General features: G+C 40.1%; 1 protein-coding gene across 4 annotated transcripts in view; it reads right to left on the reverse strand.

The window, feature by feature from the left end:
- The window catches only part of LOC138304896 (uncharacterized), a 141960-nt gene that overhangs the window by 66257 nt on the left and 49246 nt on the right, over positions 1-26457 (reverse strand). For all 4 annotated transcript variants that reach the window (XM_069245276.1, XM_069245297.1, XM_069245266.1 and 1 more), the window contains exons 13-15: positions 25584-25759; positions 20337-20465; positions 1265-1431 (exon numbers count right to left, since the gene is read on the reverse strand). In XM_069245276.1, the coding sequence (XP_069101377.1) occupies positions 1265-1431; positions 20337-20465; positions 25584-25759 (472 nt within the window). The remainder of the gene's footprint in view (positions 1-1264; positions 1432-20336; positions 20466-25583; positions 25760-26457) is intronic.

Genomic DNA, 26457 nt, shown 5'->3' on the forward strand with positions numbered 1-26457 from the left:
TAGACATTGAAGAAGTAATTATTGTTCTGACATCAAGACACTTTGAAAACAGCTTCAATAGAACAAAACGGTTCATATTGTAAGATATGAATATGTTTCAGTTGTTTTCATAAGGTTTTCACAGCCCACTGTGCTATAATATGATTATGAAATTTTACTATTTATAAGCAATTTCTTCTGTGTTTTCTGAGACATGCCCCTTGTTGCGTGCCAATTCACTACATACTCTGTGCTCTGTGCAGTTTTATCAAGATGAGGCTGAAATATTGGGCTGCATTTTTAACAATTGATGCAACAGGAAACATGACAATTGTATAGTATTAGGTGGAGAAAAAACCCTAGATATATCTAAGGTTACATAACAACGACCCATACATTGCACCCAGTCACTAGTACACTTGTTTTGTTTGATAAAAAATATGTGTCTCATTCTGAGCAGGTAAATGGCAAGGTAAAGGTCGGCATTCCTCATCAGCTGGGAACACGTTTGTTTTTCTTTATCGGATGTGAATGTAAATATCACATAGATATCTGGCCTTACCTACCATTAACATTTACTATAAACCTTCTTTCACGACTACTAAATTTCACCATTTTATTTTCAAATGAAGTTTGAGAAGATTTATTTTCGAAACCTGAATTGAAAAAGCTTTCAATATTATCAAAGTAAATAGTAATTTGCTGAAATAAATTTTTGTGAATTAATCTTAGAAGTGAAAATCATGAAAGTAAGATAGTTTTACAGATGTTGCCCATCACAAGTCAATCTAACATTGAACACAGTGCTCAATACACTAAAACCTGTATTAACATTGAACCCAGTGGGCAATATACAGTAAAACCTGTTTGTAAGACAACTTGGGACCCAAATGGCCAAGTATTTGATCTTTGTATACCTAGACCACTTGGCTATTAGGACTTTTATCATGTAACTTGGTTGATCTTTTTAGACTGGTTTGTCTGTCATAAGTATTTTATGTATACATACACAATTCCAAATGTACTAGGAATTAACTTATCTTATGAAAGTTTGTGGGTCAAAAGCAGAAGTCAAAGATTTTTTTCTCCATTGTTAGACATTATATGCATTGAAACATTGCTCTATCTTACAGTATAGCAAGAGTATAAAGATGTATAAAATCAGAATAAGAAATGGTTTCCCACAGAAATGACTGATGACGAATGTGTAAGTTCTTTAGGTACATGTCTACATCAAGATGAATAGTAGAATACATCTGTTTTAGTCACTGTTACACCTGCTTACCTGTAATCACAGTGAGGACATTTGAATGGTTTTTCAGGTTCATGGATCCGTAAGTGGCGCTTCAAGTGGGCCTTCCTGGTAAACTTCTTAGAGCAAACTGTACACTCAAAGAGAACCTCGGCTGGCATATGAACCATCTTGATATGCATTTTTAGGATATAATGATCCTGCAAAAGATATAGCATTTTGTTATTGAGGAAGAAGAAGAGCGGTGTCATTGTTGGAATGACACCTATAAGAACACAAAGAGCTATAGGTTAAACACAGCTATGTCCCTTTCCTATTGATGGAACTTTGAAATCACCTAACTAACATCATGACATTCATATGCCCTGGTATTGAAAGATTTCTTCCTCCATTTCCTTTGGACAAAGAATTTAGCTGGACTTTGACATGTGGATGGAGAAGCCCTTTGGATCATTATATGGTAGATGGATAAGCCCTTTGGATCATCATAAGGTAGATGGATATAAGCCCTGTGGATCATTATAAGGTAGATGGATAAGCCCTTTGGATCATTAGGTGATGATATGGTAGATGGATAAGCCCTTTGGATCATTATAAGGTAGATGGATAAGCCCTTTGATCATGGTAGATGATAACCCTTGGATCATATAGGTAGATGGATAAGCCCTTTGGATCATATATGGTTGGATGGATAAGCCCTTGGATCATATATGGTAGATGGATAAGCCCTTTGGATCATTATATGGTAGATGGATAAGCCCTTTGGATCATCATAAGGTAGATGGATAAGCCCTGTGGATCATTATAAGGTAGATGGATAAGCCCTTTGGATCATTATATGGTAGATGGATAAGCCCTTTAGATCATTATATGGTAGTAGATGGATAAGCCCTTGGATCATATAGGTAGATGGATAAGCCCTGTGGATCATTATAGGTAGATGGATAAGCCCTGTGGATCATTATAAGGTAGATGGATAAGCCCTGTGGATCATTATAGGTAGATGGATAAGCCCTTTGGATCATTATAAGGTAGATGGATAAGCCCTGTGGATCATTATAAGGTAGATGGATAAGCCCTGTGGATCATTATAAGGTAGATGGATAAGCCCTGTGGATCATATAGTAGATGGATAAGCCTTTGGATCATTATATGGTAGATGGATAAGCCCTTTGGATCATTATATGGTAGATGGATAAGCCCTTTGGATCATCATAAGGTAGATGGATAAGCCCTTTGGATCATTATATGGTAGATGGATAAGCCCTTTGGATCATTATATGGTAGATGGATAAGCCCTTTGGATCATCATAAGGTAGATGGATAAGCCCTTTGGATCATTATAAGGTAGATGGATAAGCCCTGTGGATCATTATATGGTAGATGGATAAGCCCTGTGGATCATTATAAGGTAGATGGATAAGCCCTGTGGATCATTATAGGTAGATGGATAAGCCCTTGATCATATAGTAGATGATAAGCCTTGATCATATAGGTAGATGGATAAGCCCTTGGATCATTATATGGTAGATGGATAAGCCCTTGGATCATTATAAGGTAGATGGATAAGCCCTTTGGATCATTATAAGGTAGATGGATAAGCCCTGTGGATCATTATATGGTAGATGGATAAGCCCTGTGGATCATCATAGGTAGATGGATAAGCCCTGTGGATCATTATAAGGTAGATGGATAAGCCCTGTGGATCATTATAAGGTAGATGGATAAGCCCTTTGGATAGTAGATGAAGCCTTGGCTATAGGTAGATGGATAAGCCCTTGGATCATTATAGGTAGATGGATAAGCCGATCATATAGATGGATAAGCCCTGTGGATCATTATAAGGTAGATGGATAAGCCCTGTGGATCATTATAAGGTAGATGGATAAGCCCTGTGGATCATTATATGGTAGATGGATAAGCCCTTTGGATCATTATAAGGTAGATGGATAAGCCCTTTGGATCATCATAAGGTAGATGGATAAGCCCTGTGGATCATTATAAGGTAGATGGATAAGCCCTTTGGATCATTATATGGTAGATGGATAAGCCCTTTGGATGATCATGAGGTAGATTGATAAGCCCTGTGGATCATTATAAGGTAGATGGATAAGCCCTGTGGATCATTATAAGGTAGATGGATAAGCCCTGTGGATCATTATAAGGTAGATGGATAAGCCCTTTGGATCATTATAAGGTAGATGGATAAGCCCTGTGGATCATTATAAGGTAGATGGATAAGCCCTGTGGATCATTATAAGGTAGATGGATAAGCCCTGTGGATCATTATAAGGTAGATGGATAAGCCCTGTGGATCATTATATGGTAGATGGATAAGCCCTTTGGATCATCATAAGGTAGATGGATAAGCCCTTTGGATCATTATAAGGTAGATGGATAAGCCCTTTGGATCATTATAAGGTAGATGGATAAGCCTTGTGGATCATTATAAGGTAGATGGATAAGCCCTGTGGATCATTATAAGGTAGATGGATAAGCCCTGTGGATCATTATATGGTAGATGGATAAGCCCTGTGGATCATTATAACGTAGATTGATAAGCCCTTTAGATCATCATAAGGTAGATGGATAAGCCCTTTGGATTATTATAAGGTAGATGGATATGCCCTTTGGATCATTATAAGGTAGATGGATAAGCCCTTTGGATCAGAAAACCGAATGTTTGGTTCTATAGAGTAATGAGCTTTGAAACGTTAGCAATCAGAATATACTGAATTTGGATCAGTCGGTCAGTGGATTGGATATTTAGGTAAATCGATGGATTGGATCTTTGAGTAGATTAATTGAGCTCGTGGATCAGTAGGTCAGTTGATTGGATCTTTGGGTAAATTGTTGGATTGGATCTTAGATTAATTGAGCTCGTGGATCAGGTTGCTGGATTGGATCTTTGAGTTAATTAATTGGGCTTCTGGATCAGTGGGTCAATGGATTGGGTCTTTGAGTAAATTAATTGGGCTTGTGGATCAGTGTCAGTGGATTGGATCTTTGAGTGAATTAATTGGGCTCGTGGATCAGTGTCAGTGGATCGAATATTTTGTATGATAAGAAAGGGAATTGTGATGATGGACCAGAAGATATGTTGACAAGCCTTTGAAATAGCTAGGAGATGGATTAGGTCTATCAATTTGTGAATAATGAATAACGCCTTTAAGTGAATGGCTGGATGGATCTGGCCCTTGAGTATTACAAAGACAGATCTATTTATTTTTTGTTCAAATGAGAGTTTAGATGTGTCAGGGGTAATAGCACCCCCTCCCATATAGTCTAAAGTCTTGTTTCCCAGTTAGTACCAGACTATACATTATATATTATTTCATGTTAGGAAAATATAAGAATGAATCATATGTTTTCTTCATGTTTATATAATCAGTTCATGTTCCTTTTTGAATGAACTTGATATCAGTTGAAAAGATGTGATATTAATTTCAGGCATTCTATGGCTTCTATGAATGTATAGTTCAGCCTATTTAAATTCAATAAGCTTTTATAGTGTAATATAACACACGAAAATGTGACATACTGCCTTAAGTTCCTATCAGAATGTTACTAGACGACATCTCCAAGCTAAAATTTTGAATACACAACAAATTCCTGTGAGCTGATTCATCGAAATAATGATATGTATATGGCCATCATTAGTAGAAGGGCTAACAGCCTCCATTATAATTCCACATTACTACAGTGTATAACCTACATCCCCTGTCTCGTCAGCAAAATGTTTAAACTGTGGTGTTAAATAAAACAAAAGTACAATTGTTTTTTGTTGTACAATACAGTCATCACTGGGAAGGTAATTTAAATAAATCTGACAGCTATCGAAGTCATCATTTCAAATATTTTCATTTTAAATTTCAATGAAATTTAACATTAAGTTGAGCAGGCTACATGATAACTTCCAAAAACAAAAAAAAAAGAAAGAAAGAAAAAACCACCCTTTGTATATTAAATGTCACATTCCAACTTGACAAAGCACTAAAGTGCACTACAGCCTTATAACACACAACCTCTCTGTGTTATCACATTTACACTAAGACATTTATACTTGTTGACCTGATAAATATGAAATTTCATCTCAAATTTGTATGTGACAATATATTCTTCAACCTCACTGGGTTTTTTTTTATTTAATAGGTGACATTTTATGCCATGAGTTAAAGTGTACAATGCAGAATTCTTAAGAATAAGCTTTCGTGTAATATCTAAAAATAGATAGGGAATTTCCAGAAGTAGTCTGAAAGGAGGGAATGCTCAAAAGTAACATTTAACACATTGTTAACTTTGTTTTAAAGATGCTCCACCGCTGACAAATGGTATTTTTTCTCTATCAAAAACAAGAGCTGACGATTTAGTATTTTTCTTCGAGTACAAAAGTTAAAAATATGAAAAATAATTAATTGCATCCCGAAAAAAATCCGTGGCACTATATCCTATATGGCATGAAGTAATGATTGTGAATGCATCAAAGGCGAAATAATTATTTTATGTTATTTTTTGTGTTAATTAGGCATATATATACACGATTAAACACCAATTATTGTTCAAATGATGAATATCATTTATGCTCTGTCGGCGGTCAGATGACCTAAAAAGAATGAAATTGATGCTCAAGCTTTTAACAAATTAACTCTGTTTTAGCTGGATGATATGATGTGCATAATTTACATAAACTAGCAGAAATGATAACAATTATTTTTTCCCAGCTTTAATGAATAAATTAAATGCTGATCCTTTTAGCCGATGGTCAAATAAGTCAATCAGGACACGACAAGGATCAAGACAAACCTAGTACTGACAGATGCTTTCTTGGTGCCTAGTTAAACATCAATTTACATCATTCTTCCATTAATGTATTGGGGATACACATTGTTTATTTTATTTTCATCAACATCATATTTTCATTCCAATGGGTGATGAGCCACTTTGCCAAAGAAATCGAGACAATAGATTGACAGCCCACTCCTAACATTTCATCCTGAACGTTTATATAGGTCTGTCAGTTTTTACCACTGCACGAACTTATCAATCAAATATCATAAAGGTACAGTGTATACATATTTAGGCTGTGTGGTGACATTTAAGTTAGCTTGTTAGAGTGAGGAGTGTCAGACTAAATATTCAAGTTAAAAATAATGTCTCCAACACACACCACTATATGTATAAACAATACATGCACATGTGATACAAATAAACGACAACATTTATTTCCACTTGGAAAAAAAATCTTTAAGGTGTTGATGAACCATTTCTCAATATGATGACCTTGACCTTTAATGCAGTGACCTTAATTAGAATAGGTTAACATGCGTGACATTTGAATGTTAATCACAATCTGATATAATAAATGTACATGTATCTAATTGATGTGTGGCAATTTCTCTTAAAATAGTTTCTGACTGCGACCTTGACCTTGAACAAAACATTGCATTATTCTACACTTTAAATTTACAGTGAAAACAGATATATTTAATGAGAAGTATTAGCTTTACACTGTAATATTTAGGACTGTTCCCCAACATAATGTCCTTGCTCCGGATGATTGTTGTGACCATCACTAAACCAGACTAAACACCTGTGAGGGTAAATAAATAGCCTTAAATAATAAAGTTTACATTTTTATGTAACACGTTACATGTATATTAGGTATACATATTCATGTCTAATACAAGTCTCTGCTGTAAACTAACCTGTAGAAGTTACAAGCAGGCTATATAGCTAAGAAACATTGATACCTTGAGAAACGTTGTTCAAAATACATATTGCAGATAAAATCTAAGATTTTATTTTCTGTAGTTTTTTCATGTGTAAACAGAGGCTTCACATATTAATCGGAATACATCAACCTGAATATTTATCTGGGAACAAAATTTTCACAAATTGTACAATATCTTCATGTAGTTAATGATCTATGATATCAACAAAATCAGTAATATAATCCTCATGATTCTTCCAGATATTTCTATGCCCATCCCATTTCAGGGATGTATAACTATGTAATTGTATAAATATTCAAAATATATATACATGTAGAAATGAATCATTAATAAAAGAGTTAAAATGTTGCCTTTGAAAGCAACCACCTACAGATGATTTAAACAAACACAATTTCACTGTTGAAGATTTTGTTACAGATTAAAAATTTCACTTTACTGACCTTGTAAATATGTAACATATAATCTTAATTCTGTGTAATTCATGTGAGTGATGTTGATAGACTGTTTAAAGGTCAAGATCATTCAATAAAACATACCGTACCATACAGTCCCTATCAATTAAACATACCGTACCTTACAGTCTCTATTAATTAAACATACCGTACCTTACAGTCCCTATTCAATTAAACATACCGTACCTTACAGTCCCTATCAATTAAACATACCGTACCATACATCCCTATCAATTAAACATACCGTACCTTACAGTCCCTATCAATTAAACATACCGTACCTTACAGTCCCTATCAATTAAACATACCGTACCTTACAGTCCCTATCAATTAAACATACCGTACCTTACAGTCCCTATCAATTAAACATACCGTACCTTACAGTCCCTATCAATTAAACATACCGTACCTTACAGTCCCTATCAATTAAACATACCGTACCTTACAGTCCCTATCAATTAAACATACCGTACCTTACAGTCCCTATCAATTAAACATACCATACCTTACAGTCCCTATCAATTTAACATACCGTACCTTACAGTCTCTATCAATTAAACATACCGTACCTTACAGTCCCTATCAATTAAACATACCGTACCTTACAGTCTCTATCAATTAAACATACCGTACCTTACAGTCTCTATCAATTAAACATACCGTACCTTACAGTCCCTATCAATTAAACATACCGTACCTTACAGTCTCTATCAATTAAACATACCGTACCTTACAGTCCCTATCAATTAAACATACCGTACCTACACCTATCAATTAACACTACTACAGTCCCTATCAATTAAACATACCGTACCTTACAGTCTCTATCAATTAAACATACCGTACCTTACAGTCCCTATCAATTAAACATACCGTACCTTACAGTCTCTATCAATTAAACATACCGTACCTTACAGTCTCTATCAATTAAACATACCGTACCTTACAGTCCCTATCAATTAAACATACCGTACCTTACAGTCCCTATCAATTAAACATACCGTACCTTACAGTCTCTATCAATTAAACATACCGTACCTTACAGTCCCTATCAATTAAACATACCGTACCATACAGTCCCTATCAATTAAACATACCGTACCTTACAGTCCCTATCAATTAAACATACCGTACCTACACCTATCATTAAACATACCGTACCTTACAGTCCCTATCAATTAAACATACCGTACCTTACAGTCCCTATCAATTAAACATACCGTACCTTACAGTCCTATCAATTAAACATACCGTACCTTACAGTCCTATCAATTAAACATACCGTACCTTACAGTCCCTATCAATTAAACATACCGTACCTTACAGTCCTATCAATTAAACATACCGTACCTTACAGTCCCTATCAATTAAACATACCGTACCTTACAGTCCCTATCAATTAAACATACCGTACCTTACAGTCCCTATCAATTAAACATACCGTACCTTACAGTCCCTATCAATTAAACATACCGTACCATACAGTCCCTATCAATTAAACATACCGTACCTTACAGTCCCTATCAATTAAACATACCGTACCTTACAGTCCTATCAATTAAACATACCGTACCTTACAGTCCCTATCAATTAAACATACCGTACCTTACAGTCCCTATCAATTAAACATACCGTACCTTACAGTCTCTATCAATTAAACATACCGTACCTTACAGTCTCTATCAATTAAACATACCGTACCTTACAGTCCCTATCAATTAAACATACCGTACCTTACAGTCTCTATCAATTAAACATACCGTACCTTACAGTCCTATCAATTAAACATACCGTACCTTACAGTCTCTATCAATTAAACATACCGTACCTTACAGTCCCTATCAATTAAACATACCGTACCTTACAGTCTCTATCAATTAAACATACCGTACCTTACAGTCCCTATCAATTAAACATACCGTACCTTACAGTCTCTATCAATTAAACATACCGTACCTTACAGTCCCTATCAATTAAACATACCGTACCTTACAGTCCCTATCAATTAAACATACCGTACCTTACAGTCTCTATCAATTAAACATACCGTACCTTACAGTCTCTATCAATTAAACATACCGTACCTTACAGTCCCTATCAATTAAACATACCGTACCTTACAGTCCCTATCAATTAAACATACCGTACCTTACAGTCCCTATCAATTAAACATACCGTACCTTACAGTCTCTATCAATTAAACATACCGTACCTTACAGTCCCTATCAATTAAACATACCGTACCTTACAGTCTCTATCAATTAAACATACCGTACCTTACAGTCCCTATCAATTAAACATACCGTACCTTACAGTCTCTATCAATTAAACATACCGTACCTTACAGTCCCTATCAATTAAACATACCGTACCTTACAGTCTCTATCAATTAAACATACCGTACCTTACAGTCCCTATCAATTAAACATACCGTACCTTACAGTCTCTATCAATTAAACATACCGTACCTTACAGTCTCTATCAATTAAACAACATACAGTCGTACCTTAAACAGTCCCTATCAATTAAACATACCGTACCTTACAGTCTCTATCAATTAAACATACCGTACCTTACAGTCTCTATCAATTAAACATACCGTACCTTACAGTCCCTATCAATTAAACATACCGTACCTTACAGTCCCTATCAATTAAACATACCGTACCTTACAGTCCCTATCAATTAAACATACCGTACCTTACAGTCCCTATCAATTAAACATACCGTACCTTACAGTCCCTATCAATTAAACATACCGTACCTTACAGTCTCTATCAATTAAACATACCGTACCTTACAGTCCCTATCAATTAAACATACCGTACCTTACAGTCTCTATCAATTAAACATACCGTACCTTACAGTCCCTATCAATTAAACATACCGTACCTTACAGTCTCTATCAATTAAACATACCGTACCTTACAGTCTCTATCAATTAAACATACCGTACCTTACAGTCCTCTATCAATTAAACATACCGTACCTTACAGTCCCTATCACTTAAACATACCGTACCTTACAGTCCCTATCAATTAAACATACCGTACCATACAGTCTCTATCAATTAAACATACCGTACCTTACAGTCCCTATCAATTAAACATACCGTACCGTACAGTCTCTATCAATTAAACATACCGTACCTTACAGTCCTATCAATTAAACATACCGTACCTTACAGTCCCTATCAATTAAACATACCGTACCATACAGTCTCTATCAATTAAACATACCGTACCTTACAGTCTCTATCAATTAAACATACCGTACCTTACAGTCTCTATCAATTAAACATACTGTACCTTGCAGTCCCTATCAATTAAACATACCGTACCTTACCTACAGTCCCTATCAATTAAACTAAACATACCGTACCTACAGTCCCTATCAATTAAACATACCGTACCTTACAGTCTCTATCATTAAACATACCGTACCTTACAGTTCCTATCACTTAAACATACCGTACCTTACAGTCTCTATCAATTAAACATACCGTACCTTACAGTCCCTATCAATAAACATACCATAGTACCATACAGTCTCTATCAATTAAACATAACCGTACCTTACAGTCCCTATCAATTAAACATACCGTACCTTACAGTCTCTATCAATTAAACATACCATACCTTACAGTCTCTATCAATTAAACATACCGTACCCTTACAGTCTCTATCAATTAAACATACCGTACCTTACAGTCTCTATGCAATTAAACATACCGTACCTTACAGTCTCTATCAATTAAACATACCGTACCTTACAGTCTCTATCAATTAAACATACCGTAACCTTACAGTCTCTATCAATTAAACATACCGTACCATACAGTCTCTATCAATTAAACATACCGTACCTTACAGTCTCTATCAATTAAACCATACCGTACCTTACAGTCTCTATCAATTAAACATACCGTACCTTACAGTCTCTATCAATTAAACATACCGTACCATACAGTCTCTATCAATTAAACATACCGTACCTTACAGTCCCTATCAATTAAAACATACCGTACCATACAGTCTCTCTATCAATTAAACATACCGTACCTTACAGTCCCTATCAATTAAACATACCGTACCTTACAGTCTCTATCAATTAAACATACCATACCTTACAGTCTCTATCAATTTAAACATACCGTACCTTACAGTCTCTATCAATTAAACATACCGTACCTTACAGTCTCTATCAATTAAAACATACCGGACCTTACAGTCTCTATCAAATTAAACATACCGAACCTTACAGTCCTCTATCAATTAAACATTCCGTACCTTACAGTCTCTATCAATTAAACATACCGTACCTTACGTACAGTCTCTATCAATTAAACATACCGTACCTTACAGTCTCTATCAATTAAACATAACCAGTACCTTACAGTCTCATCAATTAAACATACCGTACCTTACAGTCCTCTATATTCAATAGTCTCTATCAATAAACATACCGTACCTTACAGTCGCTATCAATTAAACATACCGTACCATACCTCTATCAAGTTAAACATACCTATCATTTAAGTCCACAGGTCACATGTACAGCCCTTGGCACTGTGTCACATCATGTATCTACCCACCTTGTATACCTGCCCACACAGGTCACATGTACAGCCATTGGCACTGTGTCACATCATGTATCTACCCACCTTGTATACCCACCCACACAGGTCACATTTACAGTCATAGCACTGTGTCACATCATATATCTACCCACCTTGTAATACCCGCCCACACAGGTCACATGTACAGCCAATGGCACTGTGTCACATCATGTATCTACCCACCTTGTATACCCGCCCACACAGGTCACATGTACAGCCATTGGCACTGTGTCACATCATATATCTACCCACCTTGTATACCCCTGCCCACACAGGTCACATGTACAGCCATTGGCACTGTGTCACATCATATATCTACCCACCTTGTATACCCTGCCAACACAGGTCACATGTACAGCCATGGCACTGTGTCACATCATGTATCTACCCACCTTGTATACCCACCCACACAGGTCACATGTACAGCCATAGGCACTGTGTCACATCATTATCTACCCACCTTGTATACCCGCCCACACAGGTCACATGTACAGCCATTGGCACTGTGTCACATCATATATCTACCCACCTTGTATACCCGCCCACACAGGTCACATGTACAGTCATTGGCACTGTGTCACATCATATATCTACCCACCTTGTATACCCGCCCACACAGGTCACATGTACAGCCATTGGCACTGTGTCACATCATATATCTACCCACCTTGTATACCCCCCCACACAGGTCACATGTACAGCCATAGGCACTGTGTCACATCATTTATCTACCCACCTTGTAATACCCGCCCCACACAGGTCACATGTACAGTCATAGGCACTGTGTCACATCATATATCTACCCACCTTGTATACCCGCCAACACAGGTCACATGTACAGCCATGGCACTGTGTACACATCATGTAACCCCCCCACATCTACCACCTCACATCATAATACCACCCGCCCACACAGGTCACATGTACAGCCATTGGCACTGTGTCACATCATATATCTACCCACCTTGTATACCCGCCCACACAGGTCACATGTACAGTCATTGGCACTGTGTCACATCATATATCTACCCACCTTGTATACCCCCCACACAGGTCACATGTACAGCCATTGCACTGTGTCACATCATATATCTACCCACCTTGTATACCCGCCCACACAGGTCACATTTACAGCCAATAGCACTGTGTCACATCATGTATCTACCCACCTTGTATACCCTGCCCACACAGGTCACATGTACAGTCCATCACAGTCAATTACAGCACTGTGTCACATCATCATATCTACCCACCTTGTATACCTGCCCACACAGGTCACATGTACAGCCAATGGCACTGTGTCACATCATGTATCTACCCACCTTGTATACCCCCCACACAGGTCACATGTACAGCCATTGGCACTGTGTCACATCATATATCTACCCACCTTGTATACCCGCCCACACAGGTCACATGTACAGCCATTGGCACTGTGTCACATCATGTATCTACCCACCTTGTATACCCGCCCACACAGGTCACATGTACAGCCATTGGCACTGTGTCACATCATATATCTACCCACCTTGTATACCCGCCCACACAGGTCACATGTACAGCCATTGGCACTGTGTCACATCATATATCTACCCACCTTGTATACCCACCCACACAGGTCACATTTACAGCCAATAGCACTGTGTCACATCATGTATCTACCCATCTTGTATACCCTCCCACACAGGTCACATGTACAGCCATTGGCACTGTGTCACATCATATATCTACCCACCTTGTATACCTGCCCACACAGGTCACATGTACAGCCAATGGCACTGTGTCACATCATATATCTACCCACCTTGTATACCCGCCCACACAGGTCACATGTACAGCCATTGGCACTGTGTCACATCATGTATCTACCCACCTTGTATACCCGCCCACACAGGTCACATGTACAGTCATTGGCACTGTGTCACATCATATATCTACCCACCTTGTATACCCGCCCACACAGTCACATGTACAGCCATTGGCACTGTGTCACATCATATATCTACCCACCTTGTATACCCGCCCACACAGGTCACATGTACAGCCATTGGCACTGTGTCACATCATATATCTACCCACCTTGTATACCCGCCCACACAGGTCACATGTACAGCCATTGGCACTGTGTCACATCATATATCTACCCACCTTGTATACCCGCCCACACAGGTCACATGTACAGCCATTGGCACTGTGTCACATCATATATCTACCCACCTTGTATACCCGCCCACACAGGTCACATGTACAGCCATTGGCACTGTGTCACATCATATATCTACCCACCTTGTATACCCGCCCACACAGGTCACATGTACAGCCATTGGCACTGTGTCACATCATATATCTACCCACCTTGTATACCCACCCACACAGGTCACATGTACAGCCATTGGCACTGTGTCACATCATAGTATCTACCCACCTTGTATACCCGCCTACACAGGTCACATGTACAGCCATTGGCACTGTGTCACATCATATATCTACCCACCTTGTATACCCGCCACACAGGTCACATGTACAGCCAATGGCACTGTGTCACATCATATATCTACCCACCTTGTATACCCACCTACACAGGTCACATGTACAGCCATTGGCACTGTGTCACATCATATATCTACCCACCTTGTATACCCACCCACACAGGTCACATGTACAGCCATTGGCACTGTGTCACATCATGTATCTACCCACCTTGTATACCCGCCCACACAGGTCACATGTACAGCCATTGGCACTGTGTCACATCATATATCTACCCACCTTGTATACCTGCCCACACAGGTCACATGTACAGCCATTGGCACTGTGTCACATCATGTATCTACCCACCTTGTATACCCGCCCACACAGGTCACATGTACAGCCATTGGCACTGTGTCACATCATGTATCTACCCACCTTGTATACCCACCCACACAGGTCACATGTACAGCCATTGGCACTGTGTCACATCATATATCTACCCACCTTGTATACCTGCCCACACAGGTCACATGTACAGCCAATGGCACTGTGTCACATCATGTATCTACCCACCTTGTATACCTGCCCACACAGGTCACATGTACAGTCATTGGCACTGTGTCACATCATGTATCTACCCACCTTGTATACCCACCCACACAGGTCACATGTACAGCCATTGGCACTGTGTCACATCATATATCTACCCACCTTGTATACCTGCCCACACAGGTCACATGTACAGCCATTGGCACTGTGTCACATCATATATCTACCCACCTTGTATACCCGCCCACACAGGTCACATGTACAGCCAATGGCACTGTGTCACATCATATATCTACCCACCTTGTATACCCACCCCACACAGGTCACATGTACAGCCATTGGCACTGTGTCACATCATGTATCTACCCACCTTGTATACCCGCCTACACAGGTCACATGTACAGTCATTGGCACTGTGTCACATCATATATCTACCCACCTTGTATACCCGCCTACACAGGTCACATGTACAGCCATTGGCACTGTGTCACATCATATATCTACCCACCTTGTATACCCGCCTACACAGGTCACATGTACAGCCATTGGCACTGTGTCACACATGTACCCAGCCACACAGGTTGTAAGCATTGGCACTGTGTCACATCATATATCTACCCACCTTGTATACCCGCCCACACAGGTCACATGTACAGCCATTGCACTGTGTCACATCATATATCTACCCACCTTGTATACCCGCCCACACAGGTCACATGTACAGTCATTGGCACTGTGTCACATCATAGTATCTACCCACCTTGTATACCCGCCCACACAGGTCACATGTACAGCCATTGGCACTGTGTCACATCATATATCTACCCACCTTGTATAACCGCCCACACAGGTCACATGTATGCACTGTTCACATCATTGGCACCTGTGTCACATCACATACAGCCTTGCATCTACCCACTACCCACCTTGTATACCCGCCCACACAGGTCACATGTACAGTCATTGGCACTGTGTCACATCATATATCTACCCACCTTGTATACCCACCCACACAGGTCACATGTACAGCCAATGGCACTGTGTCACATCATGTATCTACCCACCTTGTATACCCGCCTACACAGGTCACATGTACAGCCATTGGCACTGTGTCACATCATATATCTACCCACCTTGTATACCCGCCTACACAGGTCACATGTACAGCCATTGGCACTGTGTCACATCATATATCTACCCACCTTGTATACCCGCCTACACAGGTCACATGTACAGCCATTGGCACTGTGTCACATCATATATCTACCCCACCTTGTATACCCGACCCCCACACAGGTCACATGTACAGCCATTGGCACTGTGTCACATCATATATCTACCCACCTTGTATACCCGCCCACACAGGTCACATGTACAGCCATTGGCACTGTGTCACATCATATATCAACCCACCTTGTATACCCACCCACACAGGTCACATGTACAGCCATTGGCACTGTGTCACATCATATATCTACCCACCTTGTATACCCGCCCACACAGGTCACATGTACAGCCATTGGCACTGTGTCACATCATATATCTACCCACCTTGTATACCCGCCCACACAGGTCACATGTACAGCCATTGGCACTGTGTCACATCATATATCTACCCACCTTGTATACCCGCCCACACAGGTCACATGTACAGCCATTGGCACTGTGTCACATCATATATCTACCCACCTTGTATACCCAGCCCACACAGGTCACATGTACAGCCATTGGCACTGTGTCACATCATATATCTACCCACCTTGTATACCCGCCCACACAGGTCACATGTACAGCCATTGGCACTGTGTCACATCATATATCTACCCACCTTGTATACCCACCCACACAGGTCACATGTACAGCCATAGGCACTGTGTCACATCATATATCTACCCACCTTGTATACCTGCCCACACAGGTCACATGTACAGCCAATGGCACTGTGTCACATCATGTATCTACCCACCTTGTATACCCACCCACACAGGTCACATGTACAGCCATAGGCACTGTGTCACATCATATATCTACCCACCTTGTATACCCGCCCACACAGGTCACATGTACAGCCATTGGCACTGTGTCACATCATGTATCTACCCACCTTGTATACCCGCCCACACAGGTCACATGTACAGCCAATGGCACTGTGTCACATCATATATCAACCCACCTTGTATACCCGCCCACACAGGTCACATGTACAGCCATTGGCACTGTGTCACATCATATATCAACCCACCTTGTATACCCACCCACACAGGTCACATGTACAGCCATTGGCACTGTGTCACATCATATATCTACCCACCTTGTATACCCGCCCACACAGGTCACATGTACAGCCATTGGCACTGTGTCACATCATATATCTACCCACCTTGTATACCCGCCTACACAGGTCACATGTACAGTCATTGGCACTGTGTCACATCATATATCTACCCACCTTGTATACCCGCCCACACAGGTCACATGTACAGCCATTGGCACTGTGTCACATCATATATCTACCCACCTTGTATACCCGCCCACACAGGTCACATGTACAGCCATTGGCACTGTGTCACATCATGTATCTACCCACCTTGTATACACCGCCCACACAGGTCACATGTACAGTCATTGGCACTGTGTCACATCATATATCTACCCACCTTGTATACCCCCCACACAGGTCACATGTACAGCCATTGGCACTGTGTCACATCATATATCTACCCACCTTGTATACCCGCCTACACAGGTCACATGTACAGCCATTGGCACTGTGTCACATCATGTATCTACCCACCTTGTATACCCGCCCTACACAGGTCACATGTACAGTCATTGGCACTGTGTCACATCATGTATCTACCCACCTTGTATACCCGCCTACACAGGTCACATGTACAGCCATTGGCACTGTGTCACATCATATATCTACCCACCTTGTATACCCGCCCACACAGGTCACATGTACAGCCATTGGCACTGTGTCACATCATATATCTACCCACCTTGTATACCCGCCCACACAGGTCACATGTACAGCCATTGGCACTGTGTCACATCATATATCTACCCACCTTGTATACCCCCTACACAGGTCACATGTACAGCCATTGGCACTGTGTCACATCATATATCTACCCACCTTGTATACCCGCCCACACAGGTCACATGTACAGCCATTGGCACTGTGTCACATCATATATCTACCCACCTTGTATATACCCGCCCACACAGGTCACATGTACAGCCATTGGCACTGTGTCACATCATGTATCTACCCACCTTGTATACCCACCCACACAGGTCACATGTACAGTCATAGGCACTGTGTCACATCATATATCTACCCACCTTGTATACCAGCCCACACAGGTCACATGTACAGCCATTGGCACTGTGTCACATCATATATCTACCCACCTTGTATACCCACCCACACAGGTCACATGTACAGCCATTGGCACTGTGTTCACATCATATATCTACCCACCTTGTATACCCGCCCACACAGGTCACATGTACAGCCATTGGCACTGTGTCACATCATATATCTACCCACCTTGTATACAAGCCCACACACAGGTCACATGTACAGCCATTGGCACTGTGTCACATCATATATCTACCCACCTTGTATACCCGCCCACACAGGTCACATGTACAGCCATTGGCACTGTGTCACATCATATATCTACCCACCTTGTATACCCACCCACACAGGTCACATGTACAGCCATTGGCACTGTGTCACATCATATATCTACCCACCTTGTATACCCGCCCACACAGGTCACATGTACAGCCATTGGCACTGTGTCACATCATATATCTACCCACCTTGTATACCCGCCTACACAGGTCACATGTACAGCCATTGGCACTGTGTCACATCATATATCTACCCACCTTGTATACCCGCCCACACAGGTCACATGTACAGCCATTGGCACTGTGTCACATCATATATCTACCCACCTTGTATACCCGCCTACACAGGTCACATGTACAGTCATTGGCACTGTGTCACATCATATATCTACCCACCTTGTATACCCACCCACACAGGTCACATGTACAGCCAATGGCACTGTGTCACATCATATATCTACCCACCTTGTATACCCGCCCACACAGGTCACATGTACAGCCATTGGCACTGTGTCACATCATATATCTACCCACCTTGTATACCCGCCCACACAGGTCACATGTACAGCCATTGGCACTGTGTCACATCATATATCTACCCACCTTGTATACCCACCCACACAGGTCACATGTACAGCCATTGGCACTGTGTCACATCATATATCTACCCACCTTGTATACCCGCCCACACAGGTCACATGTACAGCCATTGGCACTGTGTCACATCATATATCTACCCACCTTGTATACCCTCCCACACAGGTCACATGTACAGCCATTGGCACTGTGTCACATCATATATCAACCCACCTTGTATACCCGCCCACACAGGTCACATGTACAGCCATTGGCACTGTGTCACATCATATATCTACCCACCTTGTATACCCGCCCACACAGGTCACATGTACAGCCATTGGCACTGTGTCACATCATATATCTACCCACCTTGTATACCCGCCCACACAGGTCACATGTACAGCCATTGGCACTGTGTCACATCATATATCTACCCACCTTGTATACCCGCCCACACAGGTCACATGTACAGCCATTGGCACTGTGTCACATCATATATCTACCCACCTTGTATACCCGCCCACACAGGTCACATGTACAGCCATTGGCACTGTGTCACATCATATATCTACCCACCTTGTATACCGCCCACACAAGTCTCATGTACAGCCATTGGCACTGTGTCACATCATATATCTACCCACCTTGTATACCCGCCCACACAAGTCTCATGTACAGCCATTGGCACTGTGTCACATCATATATCTACCCACCTTGTATACCCGCCTACACAGGTCACATGTACAGCCATTGGCACTGTGTCACATCATATATCTACCCACCTTGTATACCCGCCCACACAGGTCACATGTTCAGCCATTGGCACTGTGTCACATCATATATCTACCCACCTTGTATACCTGCCCACACAAGTCTCATGTACAGCCATTGGCACTGTGTCACATCATATATCTACCCACCTTGTATACCCGCCCACACAGGTCACATGTACAGCCATTGGCACTGTGTCACATCATGTATCTACCCACCTTGTATACCTGCCCACACAGGTCACATGTACAGCCATTGGCACTGTGTCACATCATATGTCTACCCACCTTGTATACCCGCCCACACAAGTCACATGTACAGCCATTGGCACTGTGTCGCATCATATGTCTTTTGATGATGTAGGCATGTTCTGCCATAAAGTCACACTCCGTGCAAATACATCTTGGATGGTTTTCCTGTTAAAATAACATAAAAAAAAAACTGTAGACAAAATATAAAGGTTGGTAAATATTTCACAAGCAATTAACAAATCTGAAAAAAGAACAAAGTCATTTCATAATTTGAAATCCTGAAACTAGAAAATAAAATTAGTATCATCAAATGGAAAGTTTTCAGAAAATATGGAAATTGCTTTTCATCACTATAGTAATGATTCCTGAATGATATGCCTGAAATGAAGCCATTCACAATTTACAATTTCTATTTTCTTATCTGCATTCTTATCTCAATGATAAAGTACAAAATAGTCAACCCTGTCTATAGCAACCACCCAAGTGACTGAGAAAAACTGGCTGTTATAGCCATTGGGCTTTATACAAAGGTTGATTTGTTTTGAAATTCACATGGTCATTTCAGACCCTATTACAGTGGTCTGATTTAGCATGGTCTTTACAGAGGATAGCTTTTTACTTTTCTTTTTCAATTGACATAAAGCATTAGATCCATTGATGAATTACAAAGCAACAAAATGCAATAAGTAAATTCTGCTGAGCCAGTGAAATTGTCATTCCAGTTGTTGTGCTGACCAAAAGAGTGCTTTGAAATGTCATTATAGCCATATGGTGTTCTATTTTGACTTTATCACAGCTGTAGAAAAGGGCGGTTTCAACAGACAGATGAACGGACATATTTTATGGCAATACACAGACCGAGCTAACAGGAAACACAAAATGAATACACATTGTTTAAAATGGGAAAATAAGCAGAAATTAAAAACACTCTTTTTGTAATGTTCAGCTGGCTATATTTTTGTGACAAAGCTTTTTGCAAAGCATTGCAAGAAAATAATTTTGACATCATGTCTGACTCTAAATGATGACGTTTATTTCACAATTCTGTCTGGATGGAGAAAGTGTCCTTGTAATGTGTAATGTGAGGCAGTGATGAGGAGATATTATACATTCCTCGTAGGTTTTGTAATTATTGCACATTTCTGGTGTGAAGAAGGAATGCATTGTAATGAAGAACAAGTGTGTAAAGACTATACAGCTACATATACGGTAAATGGACTCGAGTTCAGCTGCTTCAATTAAATCTCAAAGGCAACTAATATATCAAAAATTAATCATTGGATTCAAACAATCATTAGAGTATAGAGCTAACACTGTTACTTCAATGTCAGGTCTGAAACCTCTAGGTAAGTTGATTATTGAAAAAATGGGTAGAATAAAGATGAGAATTCAATCAAACCAAGCTGAGGACATGAAGTTTTGTTTCCGCACACAAAATTGTCAGATTAGGTTCAAAATTTACGTTTATTTCAGGATGACCACTTATGCATGTGTGTAATTATTGTAAACATGTTTCTGGAGTTTTCAGTCTCCATAGAGGACTAAGTGTCCTAAGGTCCTCCAACTCTAAGCCATGACAACCCTGTGGTTCAGGAGTTAACATTTTATCACTGGTTCTCACACTCTTCGGAACCATTCAGTATGCATGATTCATCATCTCTGGGCCTTCATCTCAGGACTGTCATGGCTGACTGGTTAATGTGTCTGACATTCTACCACTAGGTCTTCATCTCTGGACTGTCATGGCTGACTGGTTAATGTGTCTGACATTCTACCACTAGGTCTTCATCTCAGGACTGTCATGGCTGACTGGTTAATGTGTCTGACATTCTACCACTAGGCCTTCATCTCTGGACTGTCATGGCTGACTGGTTAATGTGTCTGACATTCTACCACTAGGCCTTCATCTCTGGACTGTCATGGCTGACTGGTTAATGTGTCTGACATTCTACCACTAGGCCTTCATCTCTGGACTGTCATGGCTGACTGGTTAATGTGTCTGACATTCTACCACTAGGCCTTCATCTCTGGACTGTCATGGCTGACTGGTTAATGTGTCTGACATTCTACCACTAGGCCTTCATCTCAGGACTGTCATGGATGACTGGTTAATGTGTCTGACATTCTACCACTAGGTCTTCATCTCAGGACTGTCATGGCTGACTGGTTAATGTGTCTGACATTCTACCACTAGGCCTTCATCTCAGGACTGTCATGGCTGACTGGTTAATGTGTCTGACATTCTACCACTAGGCCTTCATCTCTGGACTGTCATAGCTGACTGGTTAATGTGTCTGACATTCTACCACTAGGCCTTCATCTCTGGACTGTCATGGCTGACTGGTTAATGTGTCTGACATTCTACCACTAGGTCTTCATCTCTGGACTGTCATGGCTGACTGGTTAATGTGTCTGACATTCTACCACTAGGCCTTCATCTCTGGACTGTCATGGCTGACTGGTTAATGTGTCTGACATTCTACCACTAGGCCTTCATCTCAGGACTGTCATGGCTGACTGGTTAATGTGTCTGACATTCTACCACTAGGTCTTCATCTCTGGACTGTCATGGCTGACTGGTTAATGTGTCTGACATTCTACCACTAGGTCTTCATCTCTGGACTGTCATGGCTGACTGGTTAATGTGTCTGACATTCTACCACTAGGCCTTCATCTCAGGACTGTCATGGCTGACTGGTTAATGTGTCTGACATTCTACCACTAGGCCTTCATCTCAGGACTGTCATGGCTGACTGGTTAATGTGTCTGACATTCTACCACTAGGCCTTCATCTCTGGACTGTCATGGCTGACTGGTTAATGTGTCTGACATTCTACCACTAGGCCTTCATCTCAGGACTGTCATGGCTGACTGGTTAATGTGTCTGACATTCTACCACTAGGTCTTCATCTCAGGACTGTCATGGCTGACTGGTTAATGTGTCTGACATTCTACCACTAGGCCTTCATCTCAGGACTGTCATGGCTGACTGGTTAATGTGTCTGACATTCTACCACTAGGTCTTCATCTCTGGACTGTCATGGCTGACTGGTTAATGTGTCTGACATTCTACCACTAGGTCTTCATCTCTGGACTGTCATGGCTGACTGGTTAATGTGTCTGACATTCTATCACTAGGTCTTCATCTCTGGACTGTCATGGCTGACTGGTTAATGTGTCTGACATTCTATCACTAGGTCTTCATCTCTGGACTGTCATGGCTGACTGGTTAATGTGTCTGACATTCTACCACTAGGTCTTCATCTCTGGACTGTCATGGCTGACTGGTTAATGTGTCTGACATTCTACCACTAGGTCTTCATCTCTGGACTGTCATGGCTGACTGGTTAATGTGTCTGACATTCTACCACTAGGTCTTCATCTCTGGACTGTCATGGCTGACTGGTTAATGTGTCTGACATTCTACCACTAGGTCTTCATCTCTGGACTGTCATGGCTGACTGGTTAATGTGTCTGACATTCTATCACTAGGTCTTCATCTCTGGACTGTCATGGCTGACTGGTTAATGTGTCTGACATTCTACCACTAGGTCTTTATCTGTTAGACCAACTGGTTAAGATGTTTTTTTCTCACCAAAAATCTTCATAAACCCGTTTATATTTTTTGGTATTTTGAAAGGTATCTTGTATAGCCTGTTCAATTAGAATAATTTTCTGATGTTTCCCAAATTTCCAGAACTTTTACCGTAAGTGCTGTCCAGCAGTGTTTGTCCCAGAATGAGGTGTGTGACAGATATCCACTATGATATGGACGTGCCCAACAGATCCCTTCATACGCTACATACAGAGTCAGTCTATAACTATACATGTCACACTTTCTGGGCATGAGAGGGCATATCTTACACATGGTGTCAAGATTCCACATTGGATCCTGTTTCAGCTAAGTATCACACTATGACTGCAGTGAGTAAACCACCAAACCATCACATCAACATTCTGGAAACATTGTATTCATTGGTTCCAAATACCCCTGTATAAAAATTTTCATTGAAATTGATTCGTTTAAGCTTTACTGACGCCATTTTCATTTTCTGTTCAAAATTAAAATCATATGATAATTAGTGTAACCCCCAAAAACCCTATTTAACAATTTTTACAGGTTATTGGATGATTTTAAAATTTTGGCTATTTAAGGGTTATCATGCCCATCAGGGATTTCTTGAGAAAATTTCAAACTGATACTGCAGTTTTCAAACCACTATTTCACATCTACAAATCAGCTATTATCATGTGTAGTTTCGTTTGAAAGGAAATCTTCGGAAAACCATTGTGGATGACCAACAGGCCCCGAATTATTGAAAGTATTACATTTTCTTTATTACGTTTTCTTGTACCAGGATCAATCTTTGATATAGAGGGCACTATTTTAAATGATATCACAATGCATCAAACACCATGGTAGGAAACAGTATCAGCTCCCAGTTACTATCAACCCGAGGTAGATCAATGTGCAAAAACTATGTTAATGATATATAGTAACCTTGAATTCAACATAAATGGGATTGACTAGGCTTGAAAACACGTCATCTAATTTCTCGCTAATCACCTTGAAATTAACTGTAGTTATTAATTATGATTAATAATTATTGCACACTGTCATCCAAATTTTCAAATTACTTAATAAAGGGGTATGAGAAAAGGTCAGGAAATGTGAAGTTTTCTAATTTAAGAATGACGTAACGGCTGATAAAGAGTTAACCCTATGTTATCAGGAAATGTGACATTTACTAGGTTCCAGATAGGAACGATTTAATACTGCATGAAACTGAACCACAGATATATGTATATCTATCACAGACAAATGGTCCTGAACTGTAATAGTAATACACACACATTACGTCATACTTCATTGATTAATCAATCACTATACTGCAGAAATTAATGCCAAAGAAACGGATTTAATCAAAATTCATGATTTCATTTGCTGGTTTATAATTGTGAATTTTGACATTTAAGATGACCTATGTTTATTTGTTTACTGTTCCTTTTAGCCTAACAAACATCTCTCTACTAAAACACCTGAAATACTGTATTAGGTTTCATTCACAAGTCAAAAGATCAAGAAGTTTACTGTAGATTAATTCACTAAAGAGAAATAACCTTAGTTAAAAGAAACAACAAGACAGTAAGCAGGTCTCGTTTCTAACATTATAGTGTTATCTCACTGTAAAGTACTGTCAGACACTTGACTGGAGAGATCAGCAGAGTACATTCACACTTGGCAAACCAATCAACTTTCATTTTAATACCTATAATATTTACCTTAAAATGAGACAGGAGATCATTCATGTCAAATGTGACGTAGTTACAACATTTACACTTGTGAACGTCGTCCGTGTGTGACGCTATGTGAGTCTGGTACTGCTGAAGGTAATACGCCTGGAAATCACATTTGGAACACTTCATCTTCTCTAGGTCACTCTCGGACGCCTTTAGGCCTGGCAACACAGAAGAATAAAATTCTTTTATTAGACAACAAAATTAGAAAATAAATTTCAAACATACATCTTAATGAATTGATATGAACTCTTAGCCAAATTAAGTGAGAAATCCAAAGTGTGGAAATTCACTTGGTAACAAATATTCTGCCCAATCTTATATGGGTGATTGGGAATCGTGGTGTAGCGTTAAGCCTGTCACCTTTCCCCTACTCCTAGCGTGCTTTCATCTGGGTCATCAGAAGTGATTTGTATAATTAAAGTTTATCATATCTCATTAAAATCATATGGAAATCAGAAATACAAAATGTCCCTTTTGTTTGACACCAAAATCTTGCCCTTAGGATTATGAATTCCCTATCTCACCCAAAAAGGGCTTAGAGATTCTAGAAGTCTTTGCTTTGAGAATGTAAAACTGTGTAGTAACTAATATGATCACTTAAAAATAAAGAGAATTGGTTGGGTACTGAAAGTGCATTTTGTTGCTTGACAAACATAGTGAATAATTTAATACACCAACTACATAAAACTTTGATTTGGAATCAAAAGTTCCTCTTTTACATGCATTTGTAGTAACATTTCTAGGGAACAACCTGAAGATTTAGATAACCTACTTCCTTTTTTAAGGTTTTGACACGATTATATTAGTACACCACAAAATATGCATAGCATGCCTGCTCATTTAGGGCAATGTTACA

The sequence above is a fragment of the Argopecten irradians genome, chromosome 1 (genome assembly GCF_041381155.1).
Source record: "Argopecten irradians isolate NY chromosome 1, Ai_NY, whole genome shotgun sequence".
In the NCBI taxonomy this organism is placed as follows: domain Eukaryota; kingdom Metazoa; phylum Mollusca; class Bivalvia; order Pectinida; family Pectinidae; genus Argopecten; species Argopecten irradians.